The sequence below is a fragment of the Symsagittifera roscoffensis genome, chromosome 6 (genome assembly GCF_963678635.1).
Source record: "Symsagittifera roscoffensis chromosome 6, txSymRosc1.1, whole genome shotgun sequence".
Taxonomy (NCBI): Eukaryota; Metazoa; Xenacoelomorpha; order Acoela; family Convolutidae; genus Symsagittifera; species Symsagittifera roscoffensis.
The window spans coordinates 14983278-15001862 of record NC_087067.1 but is presented as its reverse complement, the minus strand read 5'-3'; the positions used below and the strand labels follow the sequence as shown (position 1 = coordinate 15001862).

The following is an 18585-nucleotide window of genomic DNA, read 5'->3' as shown; positions in this document are numbered from 1 at the left end:
TTTGAAACTGCAATATAATTTTATAAAGTAGAAAAAAATGATACTGCAATTCAGGGGCGGATCTAGGATTTTCTCGAGGGGGGGGGCGGATTTTAAAAAAAAATTCGAAAATTTTGACGACCTTTTTTTTTTTAGGTCGACCAAATTTATTTTTCGAGCTCTCCCAAAGCACTGTTTTGCCCCTTTTTTGGCTCAAAATTTTCTGCGCCGCAGGCAAATTTTTGAAAAAACAGTCAAAAAAGCCGTTTTTGGGCACTTTTTGAAAAACTTTGACAAAAAAATTGCGTTTTTTTTTGGCGCGCGCTCCCCCTCAAAGTTAGTATATGTTGGCGCCAAAGGCGCCTTTAGAAAAATTTTAGGGTCGGTCGGCCAAAAATGGATTTCTGAAAAAGTATCAAAGGGGGGACCCTTTGGGTCGGCAGGGGGTCGAATTCCTAAGGGAAAGGGCGTCCGCCCCCCCCCCCCCGCCCCCTCTCCCCTAAATCCGCCCCTGCTGCAATTTAAAAGTTATGAATCTCATTCAATGACCCCTCTCCCCCTCCACTGCAAAAGGGGGGATTCGGTACTATGTACAAAATTTGCATAAGCTGAATAGCTCAAAGAGTTTTTTTATAGAAGTGGCAATTCTTTACAAGGTGCCATAGGGCGAAATGGTTAAAGGGATCCAAAATTTTGAATAAAAGTTGTTTAATTAAAACAATAGCGCTATAAAAGCCAGCCGAAAATACTTAATTGTTAGATAACACTCACGTAACAAGTATGTAACAGTTATGCAAATTTCATTCGCATGGCGTAAATTTTGGGCTGGTTTATTTACACCCCGAAAAAATGGATTCAAAAAATCTCAATTTTTCTTTGTTTCACTATACTGTCCTAAAGAAGTGCAAATTGGATTGAAGAAAAAATGAATAATTTATAATAACTACTTACCTTTTCTATTCTCTGAATCAGCTGGTTTCATTTGAATGCAATGCGTCATCTAAACAAAACAACACCATCACCGTTCTTACCATCATTACAAAAATCAAATTTTTTCGTCGTCTTAAAATAATCAAAATCAGAGCAAGCGAAATACTTGAATTATGTCTTTGTTTTAATGTTGAACCCCCTACCACTCTTAAATTGGGTCAGAATTAACTGTGGGGTTTTCCTCCAAATTTAGTACGAAGGAAAGCTCGCTTAAAGTCACGTGTAATACAATATTGAAGATTAAAGTCTTTATCTTTTGAATTTGCAAAAAAAATGAAAAAGGTGTTTCAGTGTAGGGCATTAGCGTGCCGATGAGACGGCTTGAAATTCATTTTGAAATCGTTAGAAACTTGTATGACTAGCATTTTCCCATTCATAGAAAAAGCATTTGGGATTCACTTAAACCATCGTTAAAAGTTTTTGAGACTTTTATCATTCAGTACGAGCTAATAGCAAAGCACAGACCCAAGCAAAAAAACCAAAACATTTGATAACCTTATTAAGTTAAAAAATTGAATCTTGATCAACTGAAAATTGCTAAATTGAAAAAAGACAAGACTGCTCGTATTAAGGGGAGGCCCTGATTGTCGCGGTTGCTTTTTGAGGTCTACGGTTGCTTAATAACACGAAAAATTAAATTTAAAAAAATGATGAAAAGGAATGTTTTTAGCTTCAAAGATCAAAATAATCAAAACAGTCATAATATGTCTTTGTATTTTTGTTGAAAAATCCCACCACGCCCCCGAACCTCCTAAAATTGGGTTTGAATTAACGGATTTTTGTAATAAAAGTAGCGGAATATTTGTGCTCTTTTTTTCTCTGTTTTTTTTCTTCAGACAATTTTGACTTTTAAACTAGCCATTTTTGAAGGGATTTTTTCAAAGCATTCAAAAGCTATTATTGTCTTGAGCTTAAATTTGAAAAGATATTTTACCTGTGAACATTTTCCTAGAGTTATATGGGCTTGAAGATTGCCAATTTGGAACAATTAACGCGTGAGAAATTCCGAGCTTCTAACGCGTAAGCGGAGATTTAATCCGTCTTAGAAATCGTTATAATTTTTTTGAATGCCAAAATTGATTTGTTACTAGAAGCAAAAACTATCATTTTGTACTTTATTTAGCTAGTTGAAGTGTGGATAGAAGATTTTTGCAAAATCCTCAAAGTATAAAAAAAACTTTTTAATTAATATTTTTTTCAATTTAAATTTTTCGTTTTATTACTGCTCCATTGACTTTAAAAGGCAGTAGGAGCAATCAAGCCCTCGCTTTGATATGAGCAGTTTTTTTGGAAAGATGAAAAATTCAAATTTTTTAATCTTCTTAAAACATAGAAAAATCAATTTAATCATAATATGTCTTTGTTTTATTGTTGAAAGTTAATTTGGTTAGAATTAACTATGGGTAAGGTCGCTTTTCCTCCAATTTTAGTTTTCTTCTAATTATTTCCTCCCATAATTTTTCCTTCAAGGAAAGCTAGTATAAAGTGATGTGTAAAACAATATTGAAGTTAAAGCCCTATCTTTTGTAATTTACAAAAAAAAATAAAATGTTGTTTCAGTGTAGAGCAGTAGCGCGCCGAGGAGAGGGGGATTAAAATTCATTTTGAAATCTTTAAAAACTTGTATGACTAGCATTTTCTCATTCTATATAAAAAGCATTCGGGGTTCACTTAAACCCATTTGACGTTTATTATTCAGTACGTGCTAATAGCAAAGCACAGATCCAAGCAAAAAAGCCAAAACATTTGATAAACTTGATAAATTTAAAAATTGAAACTTGGTAAATAAAAACTTGATAAATTGGTTGAAAAAAACTCCTCCTAGCAGGGCGAGGCCCTCATTGTTCTGATCGCCTGTTGAGGTCTACGGAGCAGTAATAACATGAGAACATTAAATAATGAAATAAAATGGAAAAAATTATTTAAAAAATGATTTTTTTGTGAAAATTATCCCCCATACGCCATATAAAGTACAAAGTGATAGATTCTCTCCTTTTAACAAATAAATTATGGCAAATAAATTTCCTTCAACCAATTTGGAACGATTTCTAAGGCGGATTAAATCTCCGCTTGAGCGTTAAAAGCACGAAATATATATCGCGCGTTAAATGTCCCAAATTGACCAAAACTGCATTTTTTCAAAACCCCATAACTTTACGAAAAATGATCATATGTGAAATATCTTTTCAAATTTAAGCTCAGGACAATAATACCTTTAGAATGATAAAAAAACTTTCCGTCAAAAATGGCTAGTTAAAAAATCGAAATTTGTCTGAAGAAAAAAACCCATCCCGAGCACAAATATTTCGTTACTTTCGTTACGAAAGTCGTAACAATTGAACACTGATTGCTTATTGGCTTCTACACTCTGCTGAAGTTCTGTACTTCAGCTATTAAGAATTCCCATTTTGAGGTCACTAACTTTAACTACGAAACTCTTAAATACTCACCCCGTCAAGTACCACTTTGTCATGTAGACTTCTCTGGGCTTCAATTGCAGAATCACGCGTGTAGAACGTCACAAAGCCACATCCTGAGAAAAAACATAATCATCGTCATCTAACAATCAGCAGTTTAATTACTTTTTGTTTAGAGTACATCCTTTAATTGTTTCATTAATACCCTAAAAGCAAGAGGGAAAAGACCAGCATTTTTGAGTTATGAGTTTTCTACGGAAAGCTGATTGTATGCCCTGAATAAGAACTATATGCTATTTTTGTTCCGACCATTGAAAATTGGGAGAAACTTTGTATTTGGGTGTGTTTTATTTTTCTTCTTTTTAGTTCCACGCAAAATCAGCTACCACAATTAATCGCCGGACTGGGTTGAGTGATTTATCAATTTAAAGCCTTTTCAGTCGTAATTCGAACGACATTACAAAAAATTGAAAAACGATTTTCCCAGTGTTGAGAAAAACCGGTTTGAATATTTTGATTTTTCGTCTTAATTCGAGCGAACAAAGCAAGCGAGCAGGCTTACAACAGCTGAATTAGGACAAATTTACAATTTAAGCACTAAAAACTTTAATGTAAAATTAATTTTTTGGAGTTTTGTAGCTCCATTCTGGAAACCAAAAACCTCAAAAAAATGGAAAATTCTCTGCAAAAAATTTGTAAAAAAAAATTGAAATCTTTTGATTTTTTTTACTTTTGTTTTCTAGTCACTTTTCCATGAAATTGTTGCGTCTTATTTTCCGTTTTTACTATGAATAACCAATATGCTTAAAATATAGTTTTACATCAGGCTTTACTATCACCCCACACAGAAAAACTAATTTGAAAAAAAGCTTTATCTTGTAATTTTTTTAAAGACTATGGTCGGAACATTCTGTGCTACTTCCACAGTAAGCGGCTATTCTTTTTTATTTTTCTGTCGCTTGTTTTATTTGCTTTTTCAAATTTTTTTGCTTTTGTTCCCGCTAGAATTCATAGCGAGAAAAATCAAGGTCGTAACTAATGAATTTTGTGGTGAAAAAACTGAAAGACCAAAACATGGTTCACAAGTTGTTCAGGTGCTGTTTTAAAATTGTTTTTTTTTATTGTTTTCATTTTGCGTACTTGATGACATTTAATTCTGCTTTTAAATACCAAAATTTATGTCAGTGACTCGTAATTTCCGATAATTACGGTTAACTTGCGAATGAAATCAAATGTTGCACCCAGGTACCCCAAACAGAACTACCTCAGAACCGAAACGAGGCAGAAAAAGCTTTCATCTAAAACCTGCTCTTCATACTTTTCTGTGTGGAAAAGAGTCCCATTCTAGAAAAGTAAAATCTCGGTCAAAACATGAAACTCAAGGCAAAGATTTGTTTGCTGATATTGAAATTTTCTGAAAGTTTGCTGAAAAACATCACAAATATCTACAGATTGAATGCATCTTACAGAAAGAAAAACAGACTTTGTAAGCAACTCTTCTCAAGTGACTTTAATTCACTATAACATTGAGGGAGGTTTTTTTTAAGTACAAGTTCGATATGTTTTGTGAAAAAAAAAATCGACCTTGAGACATTGGGTTTTTATTGAAGTTTTCCAGACACAATAAAATATATTATTTAAGACAATCTAGTCAATTTTATACGGTTTCTGGGGTATTTTATACAGATCCGACGCAAATTTAACACCGCAAAAAAATCCATTAATAATTTTTTTAAACAAAAAATCGATAATTTTGAACGGTATTAAATTTCTATGTTATCAATTTTAGTGTTCAAGCAATCGATTTTTCACTAGTAATTAATCGGTTTAAAAATTGATTTTAATCGATTGTAAGCTTAGTTTTGCTAATGCAGGCGTTTTTTCTTAACCTCTACTGACCTTTGCTCTCATTTGTGACTTTATCCCTCAAAATGTTCAATTGGTACATGTCGCCGAACTTCTCCAGATACTCTCGGAAACTCTCCTCGTCCCAGCTCTTCGGAATCTGACCCACAAACATCTTGATTGCATCCTTATCTGGCTCTCGTTCCATTCCCATTATCCCTTCACTCATGTCTTCTAATAGGTCATTGACCCCCTCCAATGGGTCACGTGAGGTCAGACTGGGGAAGACGCTATCAGATGCAGTTGAAGTTGCAGGCATTTTGCCCACGGGAAAGAAAGTAGATCTAAACAATCTGTTATTACCTCAATTTCGGAATGTTTGAAGAGCGTTCATATTTCTTTTGACAACTGAATTTTATTTAAAAAAAATAAAAATGGTGGTTTTGAGCCATAAAGTTGTCCAAATTTCTGGTTTTGGTCAAAAATTTGAAATTTAGTGTTGAATAATAGGCTAAGTCGAACTAGAATTCAATAATAAGTGTTTTTTTTTTAAATTGAAATGTAAAACAATCAAATTTGAAAATCTTATTCTTTTTTTTTCATCAATATTAGAATGTTTTTTAAAGTGCACCTGGATTTTAAGAACAAATCAAACTGCGATGACGTCAATTTTGATGAGTTTTTGAAGATCTGATTGTCGTTTTCGATGAAGTTTTCATTTTTCTCCTTTAATCTTTCTTCGCCCATTGATGTTGTCATTTTTGACATCTCGAACAGAGGTGAGTAACGAAACGAGTCATATGAAGGCGAAGATGCTGGCAAATCATGATGAGCTGTAGATATAATAGTCCCCACCCCAGCACCTATTATTCTAGAGCAGGGGGGCAAAGATGATGAAGATGATGACGATAATGAGGTTGTCGAAGAAATTCCATTGGCAATAGGGGAGCAAGAGCTACTTAGGGGGGATATTGTGGCGTGTTCGCTAGATACGCTGCCTCCGAATCTTATTCCTGACGACATAAATTCACCTCTTCTGATGTTTTTCTCACTCTTCTGGCTGATGGAATTGTTGTTTTTCTTGTTTTTGATGTCGCAATTGTGAGATATCTTACTGTAAACAAAATGCTTAGACTAATTACAATTTTAATAAATGTAAACGGAAGCTTGCAACTGAAACTTTTAAATTTATCAGCTCGGATAAAATGTACTAATTGTCGACTAGAACCAATTGGACAATCTTTATTTAAATAAAATTAAACTAAAATAATATGTCTGCTCAATTAATCACTCATGAAAATTCGAGTAAATGTGCAAATTGCGATCAAAAAAATTTGCGAACAAACCTGCGGTAAAAAGAACTAAGTTAAAAGCCAACTAAATGGAATGAAAAAATGGATTTTAAAACGATTTCCGTTTTTTCTTTTCTCTTTTCTCTCCCTTGCTCTTAATGTAATCCGGACTTTCATCTAACCAACAATGACCAAATTATATTTTCACTGTAGATAGACATCTTCATATATGCATTTACACCATCCCTACACATAGCAGATCCCCCCCTTCCCCCCACTCTTCTCACCACGCACTTCCCCCTCTCCCCTCCCCTCCCCCTCCCCTATTTGTTCACTTTTAGTTGAAGTCAATACTCTGAAAAGCTTCCTGTAAAACGCCAACTTTGCACAGTTGGAGATCAGTTTTCAGTGCTAACTATCCAACTAAGATCGACAGAAACAAAAGTCAGTTGGTTATAGTCAGTTCGCTTCCGTTCTTTTTTTAAAAGTTTTTCTCGTCATTTATTCGAATTTTTTGTTATTTTTTTCCACTGACTGGTTTTGCTGAGTTGAGCGGAAACTGGCAAAAAGCTTGTCAGCGTGACCTCCTGATACACCACAATACAACACACATCTCAGCTAGACTCCCTCTCCCTCTTTCTGTCGTTTTTTGAATTCATCGGTTTCAAATTTAAATTCTTCTCTTTCTATCAGATCAGCACGCAAAGAATAGTCAAAATGTGTCATGTTAATTTTTTTCCTTTTGCAGTTGCAATGCCCTCACAAAATTGCATAAGACTCCTCGAATCGGGTGAGGAATCTAATATGAGAGTCATTAAATTCGATTTAATTTTTTTTTTAATTTTCTAGTAATGTATCGATATGACTAAGGTGGTATTTTTTAATAATTTCTAAATTTATTACGATCAAACTTACGTAAATAATTATTTTTTTTTGGTAACAGTGAAATCTATTGAAGATTGATGTCACGCACATTTGACTAAAGCCGAATCTAGTCAAAATTTTTGCATTTACTGTCATAAACGACAAACACCAGGGTCGGATTTATGGCGCACGCCTTCCCTCAGCAATTCGACCCCCTGCCGACCCAAAGGGTCTCCCCTTTGATATTTTTACAGAAATCCATTTTTGGCCGACCGACCCTAAAATTTTTTTTGAAGGCGCCTTTGGCGCCAATATATACTAACTTTGAGGGGGAGCCCGCGCCAAAAAAAAACGCGATTTTTTTGTCACAATTTTTCAAAAAGTGCCCAAAAACGGCTTTTCTGACAGTTTTTTCAAAAATTTGCTTGCAGCGCAGAAAATTTTGCCAAAATAGGGGCAAAACAGTGCTTTGGGAGAACTCGAAAAATCAATTTGGTCGACCTAAAAAAAAGTCGTCAAAATTTTGGAATATTTTTTGAAAATCCGCCCACCCCTCGAGAAAATCCTAGATCCACCCCTGACAGTTACCATGACTTATTACGCAATATTTTGGAAAAATCCGACCACATTTTTTTTCTTTATACTTAATCAATGCATAAAAAAATTTTAGTCCCTTTAAAACAGAAAAAAAAGTAAGTTGATTGCCAAATTCTAAATCCAAAAAGCTAGAATTAAGAGGCGGTTTTGGTCGACACTAAAAATGTTTTTAATCACGACTGACTGAAACCCTTCCATTGCTATATATTGAGCCCATCTGGCGTTTTATTTTGTGTTGCCCAATGTTTCCTACAAATCCCGTCGAATAGCCGAAAGTTCCTCTACACTTCCGTAGCCGGATCAAAACTCAAATATTCGGTTTCAGCAAATTACATAAAGTGGACAAAAAATGTGTAAACTTTGCTGTTGCAAAAAATGCGTTCTTTGTTATTTTCTAATGACATTCATTTTAGGCCGACCAACACTAAATTTTTTCTAAATGCGCCTTTGGCGCCATTATTTACTTGTTTTGAAGGGGAGCGCACGGCAAAAAAAAAAACACATTTTTTTGGTCAAAAGTTTTCAAAAAGTACCCAAAAACGGTTTTTTGAACCGTTTTTTCAAATTCAAAAGTTTGCCTGCTGCTCAAAATTTTCGGTAAAAATAGAAATAGAATGTTTATATTGTTCTGTTCTGGGAGTACTCGGAAAATTAATTTGGTTGAACTAAAAAAAAAGAAGCCCCCCTCCCCTCGAGAAAATCTAGATCCACCCCTGGTGATAGACAAATATTCAGATGTTTTTATACCAGCCCCCACTTTCTAAAACATACAACCAAACACTTCCGGTAATATAATAAATCATACAACTGAAACTTATCACGTCTTGTCAGCAACCCTCTATTTATCTTTTCCTATACCTTTCCGGCAAAACTTACTTACAAATGAAAACAGAAACTAAATAGGCAACAGAAGTAGCCAAAAATTATCATGTTTTTCCAAGTAAATTAGGTCGCATAGTAGGAATAGTAGAATGTTCAGTGATAAATCAATTTGAAACCCTTTCAGAGCTATTTCAACAGTAATAAAAACCCTACACTATTTTCTAGGAGAGACAAATAGCTTTGATTTTGGGCTTCTTACACAATCTCAGACAAATTATTTTATGTGTCTAGACAGTAATTTATGCAATAAGACTAAAATAAAAACAATAGTCAGGCTGTGAAAATAAGCTACTTTCAATGAAGGTGTTTTTCAGGGCCTCTAACAAAATTTTCAAATTTTCCTGAAAAAGTGCGTCTGAAGATTCTCGCTTTGCAGGTTAATGTAAATTTGGTTTGTCGAATTATACCGCAACAAGCGACAGTAGCAGGTAACAAACGACAATTCGTAACAGGCGACAATTCGTAACAGGTGACAATTCTTAACTGGCGAGAATTCTTAACTGGCGAGAATTCGAAACAGGCGACAATTTCTAACAAGCACAATTTGTAACAAAGTAACGGCAAGTAGAATACGCTTGCTCCGCTGCGCGTACATTCGGCACGAGAATAAAAGTGCCTTATCCAAACACGCCTTATCAAGAGTGTCCCAAAACACTCCTTATCAATTTAATGTTCCGACCACTCTTGAAAAATGGGAAGGAACGATGGATTAAATACAATTTTTTAACAGCTTTTCCAGCCAACTTTGACAGAATAAGGGAAAACTCGTAGGGATCAAATACGAAATGATACTGAAGCTTTTTTTGTCCGTAATTTAGGTTCAAGAAAAAATGATAACATTTTTTCAGCGCCGAGAAAAATTGGTTCGAATGTTTTTTGGTTTTCAGACTTATGTAGACAAAACTTGATGAAAGACAGACCTACCTTTTAATTTCAACATGAATATCAACATTATCGATTACCATTTTAAATTCTTCCACTTCTCCGCTTTTTTCAGTAACCTATTCAGCAAATTGATTTTCACCTAACTTATGCACTAGCAAAAAAAAACAAATAAGAGTAAATTAAGAAAAAAAGGGGAAAAAATTGAAAAAAAGTAAAACTGGTTTCCATTTTTTCCGAATATTGTTCGTACTTTTGAATTTCCTTTCTTGACTTGGTCGGTCAATTCAGTGCTATTTGCACAGCCACCGGATATCACTTGCACAGAATCTGAGCAGTGGCATGGGCGGGAACTTTTTTTCGGAGGCTCTAATTTTTGAAATGTTTTCTCGTTCTTCTAAGATCAACAAATTCAAGTTTTTGAGCCGCAGCTAATTGGTTGGAAGCAAACGCCATTTTTTAGCGTTTTTTTTAGAAAATTTTGACTTACTTTTGGATTATATTGGCGCCAAAGGCGTCTTTTGAAAACTTTCAGGGTTGGTTAGCCATCAATTGTTTTCAAAAATAATATTAAGAAAGGAGAAAACACTGGAAACATTGGCAACCAGTATTTGGGAACGAGGGAGTCTAATAAAGTCTTACCTGTTCACGACGCTATCACTATCTGCTTTGTTCATTTTCTGCGACATTGTTAGTGAGGGCCAGCAAGTTGGACTGGAATCCCCGCTGGACGAGGTTGAAAAACAGTCTCCGGCCCCTCCCCCACTGTTACTCTCACTGTCACTCAGAGTTAAATGGCATCCGGGAGAGAGCCCCCCTTCGGATATCCCTGAATCATGAGTCAGAGGAGTAACGGGACAGGAGTCGGTCTCCTCGGTCGATTCAGGATTGCAGACGAGAAAATTACCACCAGCGGCGCATGAATAAGATTTAAGAAGATGCGGATGAGAATCGTTGGCATCGAAATTCCAGATACTTCCGGGCGAGAAAGGGTAATTTGTATCCAAAAATCCGACAGTAAAATTGCGACCAGAAAGTTTGTCGTCACCATAACTAGGCATATTAAATTCAGTTTCATCATCTAAAGAGAAATTGAAAATTTGACCCTCCAATGTACTTGCATTAGTGCCCAAGGCCTCGGAGGACTGTCGAACGTCATCGGCTTCTCGTCTGATTTTGCTTTCATTACTATTCAAATAATTATAGTTACACATCGCGTGTTCGTCTTTTTTCAGTGGAGATTTTGGTTTCGGCTTTAGGGAATTGAAATCGAATCGAGTTGACGACTCCGATGAAAATCCTCTATTTTCAGGAATACTTATGTTGTTTTTGGCGTAGGTTGATTGCAGCATGATAACCCCTTGGCCTTCGGTCATACTACTGTTTTTGTACCTCTTTCGCTTGTTTGGTCAAAGTTGAAATAAGCTCGATTAAGAGGCGCAATAGTTCTCCACACCGATAGATATCTAGGCAGAAAGCAGTAGCTAAACAAATCGGGTTATTTGAATTTTTGTTCTAAACACAATATGTTTTGATCATATTTGATAAAATTGGTCTCAAAAGAAGTAACGATGAATTAAATTAGAGGCTTACATGTACTAGAATTAAATATATTAGGTTGGTGCAAACAAATATGGGCTTCTAACTTCCTTTTAGTAAATATAAATTGGGTCGACTTTTAAAAGGTATGTGTGTGAGCAAACGCAAATATTTGGTGTAAAATTAATCTAATGCTTTATCGGTAAACTCAAGATTGGTCAGACTATGTAAACCAACTTTGAAAGGCACTGAAACGGTGCACGGGTAAGGCTTGTTGTTGAAATCTGAATTGGAGTAACTTTCATAACAGGTACTTTTATGAAGGCAGTCAAATAGCCATTTAGTCTAAATTGCAGCTTATCAATGTGGGAAATAGTGCCAATAACTAAAAACTAATAAAATTTCAAAGCACCGAAAGCTTACTAAAATATTCAAAAACCGTCTAAGTGGTTAGTTTTACAAAGTATTTCAGTCAAGTTAACAATCATAATCGACAGCAGCCGACATGCAAATCTTTCCCAAATGAAGACTTTCGAAAGAATCTTTTTGTGTGTTATTTTGATCATTTCTTAATGTGAGTTTGAAATGACATCAGTTCGCTAAGGTTTCCGATGCCCTTGACAAACATCATTAAATCAAAAAGCAAAAGCTCACCCTGAGTTGATTAAATGTCAGGTTGATCTCCTACGTAATTTCGTACTTTTGGGTACGGATTATGTTGGCAGTCATTAATTTCAAAAATGCCAAGCCCTTCCCCCCTCCCATACGCTTCTTTTTGTCTCCCAATCCCGCCCTGGTAGCAGATGATCGAACGGTTTGGACGGTTGAATAATTTGAAAGTTTTTTAGGCTGATTGATAAAGTTGACAATTCTTTTCAACCTATACTTTTTCATTGTTTGATTCGTCGATTCATCGGTTAAGGAAAGTTAAATAATCCTTTTGCAAATAACCTATCTTCTGTTTCCTATTAAATCTTTACCGCGAACGTTATTTTCAGAAACTATTGCCTGTATTAAGACGAACAATAACTGCGCGGCCCCTCCCCTTTATTGACTGCGGGCGATAAATCTTTTCAGACTGGACACCTGTTGATTATGTAATACCAATAACGTGACCAAAAGGTAGCAACTAGCAATATTTCTGCGAAAAGCTTCGGTTGACATCTGGTATAGCAGTTAGCATTCACGGTTGTATCTACACCCTGACATTTTCAAACCAAGAAGACATACACCCTAATTTGACCAAGCAACCAATGCATATAAATCTATAGCAACTAAATGCTGGATTTATGATTTATGCATTTTGCCAGTTATTTTCCAGTTATTATTATCAAAAAGTTTGTTCTCGGGGTGGTTTTTTCTCCAAATTTCCACTTTTTAAGTAGCAATTTTTTGACGGAAATTTTTAAACAGTTTCCCGTACCGAACTTTTTGGCCATAATCATATCTGATCATTGTAAAATCATGCAAAATTCATGTCTGTTACAGATGTGCAGCATGTCTATATTCGGCATGCACATACCTGCATCAGACCTGCATCAGGTGTGCTAACTGAAGATATGCTCACACCTGCAGCATGCATGATTATGCCTGAACTGAACATGCTCACACCTGCCGGATACATGATCATACCTGAACTAAACATGCTCACACCTGCAGGATACATGACCATGCCTGAACCGAATATGCTCAAATCGGTATCTTCAGTATTATAAGATTATTAAAGATATGGTTAATTTGTAACAACATCATAAACTCAGCTTGATAATGTGACACTTTACTTCAAATTTTTATTTTTTTTCAGATTTTTTCTGACATCGGTGAAGTTTTTTGTTCAATATATACTGTAGTGGTTAGATGCATCTTTCTTTAATTGCCAGCAAGGAGTCGTTGGTAGCGGGGCGTGTGGATACTTTTCTCTGTTTCCTGTCAACATAAAACTAATTGTTAGTCAAAACTTCATCACTTTAAATAAATGCTTAACAAATAAAATTAGACAAAAATCATGCGTTAAAAAGTAGTCGCACATTTGTTGTTAATTTATTCAATGAGATTAATAGTATCAACCAATCGAATCTTTTTAATTTATTCGAACTTATTGCGGCTACTGGTTCGCGAAAATTGAAGGAATTTTGGCCAAAAAATTTTGTGACGAATTGCTTTAATTATAGTTCAAACTGGGGATTTTTAGTTTTTTTCGACTATCCCTCCCGTTGCCCCCTGAAACTAACCTGACGTCCTCTTTTTTGGGATGTAGAGACGACATAATTTCCTTCAATTGAAGATGGTTGGCTCGAGGAGGTAAATTTGGATAAACTCATTTCGAACAAAATCTGAAAAAGTGAAATTATAACAACAAAGACCAATTAGTCAAGATACGCGAAGTAATGTATAAATAAATATGTATTTGTCAAGTTTTCAGTCAGGCGTTATCATGTCTGCGGCAGGCATGAACATGTTTCACTCAGGTCTGATCATGTAAGATCCAGGTACGACCATGTCTGTAGAAAAATACGCATGCTCACTTCTGAACAGCCCTGCATAATGGGGGAACAGTCCTGAGAATTTTCTCTCCCCTGCTAAATGGATGATCAGCCGTGAAATGGAACAAAAAGTTCAGTACGGGTTACAAGATGATGACGCCCTGAGCTCAAATGATTTTTTTAAAATAAACAATTCAACTCAGATAGGCTTTAGCCGCCTCATGGCGTTTAAAATTGGGACTACATGGAATTACTTAAATTTTAATAATTAACTCGCGTCATTTGCCAGTTTTCTAATAAAACCTAGTAGGAAAGGCAAGTTAAGCTGATTGAGAGACCACTCCAAACTGAATTGCAGGAAACAAATTGGGCTCTACCCCCACCCCCATCCCAACCTCACATGTGCAACAATTTTATGTGTTAACGATGGATTTTACAAACACAAGTATGAATATCAATGATAAGGTATGTCATGGCTTAATACGTTCGCATGCCAATTCTTGTAACAATCAGAGAATGTGAATAAAAAGTTACAAATATAAACTCGCAGAATGGGGAACCGAAAAAGGATCAGCTAATTTTTGCAAATTGAGCATCAAAAACTACTTCAGATATTTTAATGGGTAATCGCAACATTCAAGGCTTCAATGAAAAAAAATATTGAAAAGTTTGAAAATTGTATGTTAAAAAATGTATTTATACACCTCATGTATTTCAAAAAAGTGCGTTTAATTGAATATGTTGGGTTAAATCTGAACAAAACTGCTCGTATCAACTGCCGAGGCCGTGAGCATTTTGACTGATCTTTCTATTAATAAAAATCCTGTAAAAAAATTTGCTATTTCAAGAAATGCAATCAGTCATTTAAGCAAATTAAAAATCAAAAACGACCTCACACCGTGAAGGAATTCTACGTTTATGAACTACTAAAACTATAAGGTAAATTGTTGAGAAATGAATGCCCTTCATTAACCCTAAAAAGTTTATTTCTATCATGCTGAATTTATAATGATCAAGACACGGAGACCGAAACTCAAAAATTTGTCCGTGATTGCAATAAGCTTTCAATAAACCTTTACTTTGGGCTACGATAAAAAGTCTGTTCAATTTTATGACCTCCTATAGCTCAGATTTATAAGTTTTTCTTTCAAAGCGCTAGCCATACTGAGTTGGAAAAGTTCTACCACATGTTTTTAGATAATTACATTTTAGCTTGTGATGAACTAATTAGAAAAGTTTACAAATAGACTGCAAGCTTTGCCTCTTTTTTTGCTGGGTTGGAAATACTATTTACAATTTAATTTTAATTACACTTATAAAACATTATACAGACATACATATATGATTCTATATATTTTTAAAGTCACTATTTACATTCAGAATACTTTAATGGACCCAATGACATCTAGAAAAAAGAATAAAGAAAATCTGCTTTGAGTAAATCATTAAACAAATTGGAGAAGAAAGTTAAAATTAAATATTAAAAAAATTTAAAAAAAATTTAAATAGGTCAAATGCAATTCTTAAAAGCTAGAAACCTGAAAACAGACAGTTTGTGTCTAATGGCGATCTACCAAAGTGATCCACTATTGTGAAATGAATATATTAAAATTGATGAAAAGTAAAATATGTTTTGGAAACAATTTATTATGATTATTATTAAAAATTATACTACTCATGTTTATAAAGCAATGCGTTTAGATGCATGCGATGGGTTGAATTGGAACAAGGCGGGTCAAATCAAGCCAAGGTCGTGAGCATTTGACTGATCTTTCATGTCAATGAAAAAGTTTTTGTCACATTAAAAAATTGTTAATTTTTTTTTGTGTTTTATTTTTTACACTCTTTCACGAGCTATTCAAAGAAGTTTTTTTGTGCCTGTTAGTGTATTAAAAAGAAAAATTACTTGGTTCAATTAATGTGAATCTATTTAAATTGCCGCCTATGCTATTTTTTATCGCGCAATCGCGCAATAATTGAACCAAATTGAATTAAAATGGTCAAAGTAATCCTAAGTTTAATTTTCCACGTCTAAAAACGGATTATCGCACGAATTTTTTTATTTTGATATTTGAAATACATTTTTTTCAGATAGACGAAAAAAAAAATTCCAACACAGTAGGCAAGTTAGTCTTTTTTCATGCCCATTATATATTTTCTTTGTCTTCTTTTCCTAATCTAAAACGCTGCTGATATCATGATTTCTGGAAATTTTTGGAAATTTCCAAATGCTCAAAATCTTTACGTATGAATTCAAGGAATTCGAACGTTTCAAGTCATAGAACTCAAAACTTTAAAATTTAGGGTGCAAGTGTGTAAATTTTAGGCCTCCAAGCATTCTAAATATAGGCACAGCAAGACAGCTCAACAAAACCTAGAGGTCATAATACACAGTATTGTACTGCGAATAAGTACAGTCACCACACAACGCAACCGAGGCTTCACTGACCCAAAAACCAAGCCCCTCGAGACCAAAAACAACGAATGTCTGTTTTATAATGAAAATTTTATTGCCAAATGAAGTTGTTGATTATGATCAAATTCTTGTAAAATTGTAAATAATAGCAAATTATTCGGATAATAGTTTTCAAATGTTATATTTCTGAAAGGCAGCTGCTCAAAACCTTTTAGTGTTATCTTTTATTGTCAAAAATACATTCAAAATACATGTCATTTCAGATAAATTGAAGTCAAAATGTTGACAATAATAGTAGAAAACGTGCCTTAATAGCTAGTTATTTATGCCATTTGCACTACAAGCTTAAAAGACGCAATTGAAATTGACTAAGAAACTCCTGTTTTGTTCAATCTACCTCTAACGGGCTGTCTGAATAATTAATCCGTTTATAGGTCAATAAAGGCGAAAGGGTCCAATAAGTAGGGCAAATCTACTTCTCATTTGATTCGCAGCATGTGTGTAGATATTACTGTTATGATTACCTGATTTAAAATTTAAATTAGCAATAGTTATGCATTCCGAAAGTGTTCGTTATTCAACAAAATGAATTGAAAGAACTGTGATAAAAATAGTAACAGTTTCAAAACCAAAAAATTTTCTTTCTTCAAAATCGATAAAGGTGCACTTCTTATTTTGCTTCGACGGTTTTATTGATCCAAATTGCCTAAAACTTTAACGCCAATCTAACTTTTAAAAAATATACAGGAACATTGATCTAGACAATTCTGGAATTTCAGCAAAAAGGCTCAGATTTTCTTTTTTTTTCAAAACGACTTTTTATATTAGATCAAAATTTTTTCCAAAACCATTTAACACACAACAAAAAAATTTAAGGACTCAAGTGTGGTATCCGAACAAAAATAGTCGACCATGTTTATGCAAAAAAACTAACTCCCACTGACAAAAACAATTTTAAATCAATCCAAACAGAATAACAATGTACGTTTTAACTGGAATGGAATTTCAATCAGTTTCAATCGATCTTTCTTAAAGTTTTCGAAAAAAATGTAAGTGCCTGAAAATCAATTTAAATCGATTTGGATGTATTTTCTTAATCACTGATATCCATCCGAATCTTGCTAAAATCCAATTAAATCCAATTTCAAAGACCCCTATGCAGATCAATTTTACTGTCTGAAAAATCGATCTCGAATTGATTGGAGCAAAAAGCATGAAAAAACTACAAAAAATGGTCCATATAAACCAGATTTTGATCTCAAAAGCATGCAATTAAATCATTGAATATCATCAGTGTAAATAAAAATTTGAGCAAAAAACCTATGTAACGAATCAAGAAAATGATCAATACAATTCCGATTTCGAGCATATGCTATAAGATCTGTAAAATCAGATTCTATAAAATTCTATAAAATCAGATTTCTAGCATAAAATTTGAAGTTTTCAAAAATTTGGTTTTTTATTCTGCTACCAGAAGCTATGCAGGTAAAGTAAAAACGATTGGCAAAAAAAAACGCAAAAAAATAATAAAAAACTGAAAACTGATGAAATCAGAATTTAAAAAAAATAGTTTTAAATCGATTTAAATTCATTTATTTTCTCTTAAAGCAAAACCAATTACAAACTGAGAAAAACATCGCTTTGAGCTGGTTCAAAATCGATTTGGAATGTTTTTTTTTCAGCTGGGACTTATGATCAATGTAAATCAAATTTAATTTGACTCAAATCAATCTTAATATTTTCTGTTAATTTTTCATAGTTTTTTAATGCTAAAAATGACCTCAATTTAATCTACATACTGTTTTCATGCTAAGATCAATCTTAATCGAATTTTGTCAGTAGGAAAAGTCTATAGTTTTAATTATTAAGTAGCATCAATGTGCTTTTTTACCACAAAATAACGAAAAAATGTGTTTGCTTTTTGCAGGATTGATTACTTTGAATTTTGCTCAAAACTAACAAAAAAAAATTTCAAAAAAGTTATAACTTTTAGTTAACCAAACTAAACAAATTTAAAAATCTGAATGAGTGCTTTTATACAATAATTTCAATACTCTCTTGAATATAGGTCTGAAAAAGGGAAATAATCAGACGAATTTGTATCGGCAACGATACTTTTAAAATTATTTTTCCGAAATAAGACTGAGAGATGAATTTGATTGGCAGCTTTTTTGGTCAATTCCTCTTTGAAAAGCTTCCTAACAAATCTCAGCTTCCTTGCATGTTTTGAATCAAATTTGGTTTGTGATGTTTATTTCAGACAAGTTAGATCCTGATTTAAGACTAACTATGGCAGAAAACTTTGTTCATGTCAAAAGTTTGGTTTTCACCTCAAAGAACTCTCATCTGGTTACCGATGTAACTTTATAACAAAGCTTTTTTAGTCATAGTTTGGATTT

The 18585-nt window shown here is 33.9% G+C and overlaps 1 protein-coding gene across 1 annotated transcript in view; it reads right to left on the bottom strand.

Annotated features, from left to right (window-relative positions):
* Positions 1 to 922: 922 nt before the first annotated feature.
* Positions 923 to 18585, bottom strand: part of LOC134847816 (serine-rich adhesin for platelets-like) — a 32385-nt gene continuing 14722 nt past the window's right edge. Inside the window, exons 2-6 of the mRNA XM_063865036.1 lie at positions 10391 to 11214; positions 5863 to 6345; positions 5286 to 5575; positions 3420 to 3502; positions 923 to 979 (exon numbers count right to left, since the gene is read on the bottom strand). Of these exons, the coding sequence (XP_063721106.1) occupies positions 923 to 979; positions 3420 to 3502; positions 5286 to 5575; positions 5863 to 6345; positions 10391 to 11124 (1647 nt within the window). The 5' untranslated portion in view covers positions 11125 to 11214. The remainder of the gene's footprint in view (positions 980 to 3419; positions 3503 to 5285; positions 5576 to 5862; positions 6346 to 10390; positions 11215 to 18585) is intronic.